Raw genomic sequence first — 6,000 nt, 5'->3', positions numbered from 1 at the left:
TTTAAGGTAAGGAGCTAGATTTAGAGGAGATATGAAGAAGAACCGTTTGCCCCCAAAGGGTGGTGGGAATCTGAAAATCACTGCTTATATGGGTGGTAGAGGCAGAAATCCTCATAACATTTAAGTACAATAAACCTTTTATTAACTGACACCTTTGGGAGCAGGAGTGTGGCGATGGATCAAATATTTTGCTTGATCAAACGTCCGTATAATCAATGTAAAAATACACACTAAGTAATAGAAACGTAATGCAAGGGGTTTACACATCATTGTTATACTTAGAGCATAAATCACTTAATAATGCATCTTTGCCTTAAATAAAGCTTACTGGCAGAGAGCCTTCCCACTCGCACCCTCAACTGATTACTCAGACATCGCAGAGATCACAATAAATGTCTGGTGTTTCAGGTATACTTTTTTGCAGGTTTGAAAGTGCCGGATCATAAAGTGGTTAAAACAAAGTTTGTTGTATTTATATGTGATGCCAAGGCATACAAGGTTATGGATCGAGTGCTAAAAAGTGTTATTAGAATAGCTAGAATTTGTTTTAGACTGGTGCAGACACAATGGGCTGAAGGGCAGTAGAGCTCTGACTCAATACAATAACTTTCAATTCATTTTTGTATTGTGGACATTGATAACAAGGCTAGAATTTATTGTCTATGCCTTGCTTCACCAAGAAAGGTGACAGTTGAACAACTTCCTGAATCATTTTAATGTTCTTTACAGCAGTTTGATCTAACTTGGTGGCTTGCTATTTAAAAGTCAGTCATATATGTTGTAGGTTCACAGTCACATACAGGTCAGATAAAGTTGCCAGGTTCTTTCACTGAAGAAAGGACATTTGGATTTTTACAAAACAAGACCCTACAATTTTATGTACTCAACATTTTTTTGCTCAGGTTTGACTGTGTAAAATATAAAATTGAATTAAAATGATTGAATTGCAGTTTATATTTTATGAATTACTAGTTAAGGTCTCTGGATTACCAGCTATTTCAATTGAATACTTTCAATCAATATTGCTATTAAACTAAGCAGCCCCACAACAGCCCAACAAATATCATGCAACTCTCATTCTGTGAAAAATATACTTACTACGCGGTCACAAAAAAACAAATTAAAGGGACCATATACTGGGGGAAAAACAAAAAGGGCAAATCACAAATAAATTATAGAAGAAACATGGTTTTCACTACAGAATAAGTAAATTGAATAATGAACCTGTGCTAAATGAACATTTACAGGCATGATTTTGGTTTGATTTAGAATATAAATCCAAGGAATATTACCTTGATTCAAAGAACATGCATCTTACACAACCAATTTAGTGCAGTTCCCCAAGGTGACCAATTTATACCAGTTTAACCGTAACATATATCTTATACTAAGCAACAGCCATCACACTGCACCAGAAAGGAAATATGCTGTTGTATTCAGATCAATAAAAATGATTTATTAAAAAGAAAAGCAACAAGTCCTTGGAGGGCAATGCTGCACTAACTAAACATCAAGTGTAACTATACAATTCTTTAGAAAGGCCTCACACATTTACTGTTGGCTCTGGATAGTCAACCATGTGCCACAGATTACCTGATTACATATTTATGTTTAGTGTGCAAACTTCAGGACCATGATTCAGAGTGAAAAGTGTTCAAATGCTTTCCTGGAATTTTGACTTTACTAACTTTAACGCCTTCACCAGGATATTGATATTGAAATTCAATGTACACAGAGAGATTTACAGTCCTTAATACTCTTCACAGAATTTACAGTCCTTATTTAATTACAATTCACCTTCACTTTTGAATTCCATTTCAGGTGAACAACTAAAAAGATGGGATTTCACCTTTTTGATGGCCACACTATGTGAGGTACTTTAATAATGACGAAAATAGTTGCCTTAATTTGAGGGTAGGTATGCCGTAATTCCTATAGCTCTACTACAGTACTGTGACAGTGGTAAGCAAGCATTTGAAAAGTACATTATCTGACCAAAGGCAAACTACATCTATCCATAGCCTTTGAAAGAAAGATCAATCAGATAATGATTACTTACTACATTGCCACTAATGCATACAAAGCTTTGCTATTACTTAGAGATAGCAGGAACTGCAGATGCTGGAGAATCTGAGATAACAACGTGTACAGCTGGATGAACACAGCAGGCCAAGCAGCATCAGGAGAGCAGGAAGGCTGATGTTTCGGGCCTAGACCCTTCTTCAGAAAAATCATTTCTCTGAAGGGTCTAGGCCTGAAACGCCAGCCTTCCTGCTCCTCTGATGCTGCTTGGTCTGCTGTGTTTATCCAGCTCTACACCTTGTTATCTTTGCTATTACTTATGTCTTTTTGTATTATAATGTGGAACAGAAACTGATAAATAACTATACAGTTTTGATTACAGAGATCAATTTGCAAAAACAAATTATAAAATCAATTAATTTTGACTTCAAATATGACAACTATTCCATTAGCATGGCCATACTTCCTTCAAACTTGAGGTCAATAAAACTGTTACATTCATGGACTAAGATGTCATTAGAATTAAAAAAAAATGAAATGGCCAATTTTATTTGCTTGGGAAGAGAAGAGAATTGTAAAGAAAATTAGCAATTTTCTTCTCATCTGTCTGCCCAAAGGCAGGTCTTTAGCAATTATTTGCTAAATCCAGGTAAAGTGACATGACTGTTATTTTCCCCTATAGGTAAGGAGGAAGGAGGAAAGTCCAAAGTTTACCTTAGTCAGAATGGGGATCCAATCTCGTTTTTGGTGTCAGCCTAGTCAACTAGCGAAATGAAAGAATCACATTCACGCAACAGCTATTACAACCTAATCTGAAGTGTAACAAGCAACCAGGTCTCAAACAGTCAGATGAGCTCATGCTCTGTTTCTTGGCACGTCTTTCTGCAAACAGAAGTTCAACATTACCTGCCTGATGATTTTAATTATTTCTTTTTGCATCCGCTGTAAATACATTTCATATACAAAAAATTAGATGTAAAATTGAACTTGCCATTCAAAAGGAAGCATTGTTTAAAAAAGACTGATATTGTGATCAGTGATGTATCAAAAGACTTACGTTAGAAAAACATGGATACAACTAATGTTGCACTTTCTGACCAGATTATGATGTTTTAATCAGAATTGTTCAAAGATGCTATAACAATCTGTACTTTAAAATGACGGAATCCAATAGCATTATCAGAAGCTTGAAATTAATTCCTTATTTGCCTGTCCTCAGTTAACTGGATTAAAATCTACAGTTTGAGGATTATTTAATCACCTGCAGCATTTCAATAAGTGATTAGAAAATAAATTTGAATTTAGACAGTTTCCTGAATTCTCAGCCTTTAATTGGTCCATAAGAAAGGATGTTGTTGAGCAACAAATATAAAGACAAGTAAAATAGGATAATAAAATAAAGGGAAAAATAACTGGCACATTGTTAGACTGTACACGAGAAAATGTAATTTGTTTGTATCAACACTGAATTTCAGCATAATACGGGGTCATGCAATCATCGGCTTTTATAGACAACTGATTGTTAAAACATATTTGAATGTCATTTTAAAGAAATTTAAAAAGGATCTATCATAACTTTTCATTGTTCAACATCCCTAAAATGTTAAAATTGCAATGGAAATGTTAGTTCACTGTTAAATAACTTAATGGAGAATGGTTTAGTTACACTAGTCTTTATCATATGGAATGCTCAATGGACTTCTACTTGCTTAATATCATCCAATCATTTGTGGTGCTTTGGTATATGAAAAGTGTTATATAACTGCAACACATTTTTATTGGTATTAGTCCATTTAAAAAAGATTTTAAAGATTTCATTTATGATGCGACTTTGTCTAAAAGAAAAATAAGAATTCAGCAACAGATTATAACGTGGAGAAGTTCAGCTGCTGCAAAATCAAACAAGCAAAAGAATCCAACAATCAGCAAATGACGACTCATGCACTAGACATGACAGTGTTATGTAAAAATTGGGGAACATCCTTCCATTTAATGCAGTCACTGCTGATGTGCTGTATAAACACATGCTTCCTGTATTCATACAGCCAGAGTATCAGTTCTGTAGTACTGCAAGGCTTGTTAAGACAATACCAAAGCAATAAGCTCTGAAAACAGTCACTGCATATCAAACAATAAATCAAACTTTCTTACAGCTATAACCACAAATTCAAATAAATTTGTTCCCTTAAAAGTCTGAAATATTTAACTTTTACTGTAATATACAGTAGCTATACTTACATTCCAACTGCAAAGTGGAATGCCACCCTCACAGTGAAAAATGCTGGATTGCCCAACAGAACGATAAACATGACTGATTTTAACTTATGGCTCAGTTTTTGCTAAGGTATCTGTCAATATAATTTTTTGTTACTCAAATTAAATTTGCTTACCATCATTGGTTCAAAATTTACAACCATTTAAAAGTTAACCCATCAAGCTATGTTCAAAAATCCTATGGGATACAATGAAGCCCATATACAATTGGAAAAAGTGAAGAAAAACTTCTCTTTTGTAGAGGGATCAATGACCATGGACATAGATTTAAGGTAAGAGATAGAAGGTTTATAGGGAATGAGTTTATAAGATATTACACCCAGACGGTGGTGGGAATCTGGAACTCATTGCCTGTAAAGGCGGTAGAGCAGAAACCCTCAAAATATGCAAGAAGTATTTAGATGCACACTTGCATTACCACGGCTATGGGCAAAACTGTTGGAAAAGGGGATTAGAATAGTTAGGTGACTGTTTTTGACCAGTGCAGGCTCGATGGGCCAAAGGGCCTTTTGCAGTGATGTCGACCTCAATGATTCTATGACCTTAAAAGGAAAAGATTATCTTTCCCATTTACATTTATGTAACGATGTTTCTGAAATCAAGAAACAGGGTCCAGTTACTGCATATTGAGAAATACGGAAAGGTAACAAGATGGTGGTATGCTAATTAAACTTTATGTTAGCCAGACTGGAATTTTGTAAAATTAATTGCAAAAGATGTATTCTGTTGCCCTTCTATGTCTTTGCCAAATTTTGACTGTACTTGAAATTCAGATAAACTGTAATTTCATAGCAAATGCAAATATATTAGTGAAGATGGGAATTTAAGATGATCAAAGTTTAATCTTATTCACAGTTATCCCATTATTTTTATCCTGCTGCTTTACCAACCAAATAGGGCAATCTTTTTGCGTTGATAACCTCCAGTAATCCCAAAGTTCCATCAAAGACTAGTGATAAATGACCAATGGCATTAGAAACATGACATCATCTCTGTTTTTAGTTTTCAACTTAAGGTATTTATTCACCCTGAGACCCATAGGAAGCATTTGAAGTGAGCAGGTTTATCTGTGCTGTGCATCAGCAATCTGTTGTTTCCAAAATGCTTTAAAAGTTTTCCTTTTGTTCTAACCCCAAAGAAGTGACTTTGATTTTAGGTTCAAATCTAGAAGAGTTTTCTGAAGTCCAGCTATATTATGCTAATTTATGCCACTGTCAGGTAATGATGATAGAAAAGACCAAAAAGACTTGTGGAAAACAGGCAAGCTGCAATCCACCACGTTAGAAACGACAGCAGACCTCGGAACAGTAATGGGGTGAAAACATTTTGCAGACCACCCAACGCTAATGTTATTTGTGTAACTGTTAACTTCTCATTTTCATTAGCGATAAGGGTAGTTGAGTGGTCAGCATTGGTGGTTTCAGCAATCTCCGTAGGAGACACGCAAGAAGCTTCTGAGATGACACCCCAGGATTGGTTACCTGTTTCAAGAAATACAAAATGAAACATCAGTTTGTTTACCATATTTTCAAACCTTTGCCCATACCCATGAGATAGGACATTTCAACAAAGAGGAAAGGAAGGCATAACAAATACCTGCACCCTGCATACCCAAATACAATGAGGTCTTTATTTTCTCCCAACTTCCCCATCCTCCTATAAGAAACATTTGTGAGCTAACCCATCATTGATTAAAACAAGCAA

The 6,000-nt window shown here is 35.2% G+C and overlaps 1 protein-coding gene across 8 annotated transcripts in view; it reads right to left on the bottom strand.

Annotated features, from left to right (window-relative positions):
* Positions 1 to 1,435: 1,435 nt before the first annotated feature.
* The window catches only part of tmem161b (transmembrane protein 161B), a 77,351-nt gene continuing 72,786 nt past the window's right edge, over positions 1,436 to 6,000 (bottom strand). For all 8 annotated transcript variants that reach the window (XM_048621341.1, XM_048621350.1, XM_048621357.1 and 5 more), the window contains one exon: positions 1,436 to 5,777. In XM_048621341.1, the coding sequence (XP_048477298.1) occupies positions 5,500 to 5,777 (278 nt within the window). In that variant the 3' untranslated portion in view covers positions 1,436 to 5,499. The remainder of the gene's footprint in view (positions 5,778 to 6,000) is intronic.

Source organism: Rhincodon typus, chromosome 3 (assembly GCF_021869965.1).
Source record: "Rhincodon typus isolate 14 chromosome 3, sRhiTyp1.1, whole genome shotgun sequence".
In the NCBI taxonomy this organism is placed as follows: Eukaryota; Metazoa; Chordata; class Chondrichthyes; order Orectolobiformes; family Rhincodontidae; genus Rhincodon; species Rhincodon typus.
The sequence above is the reverse complement of the archived record's forward strand: the minus strand, read 5'-3'. Positions and strand labels throughout refer to the sequence as shown.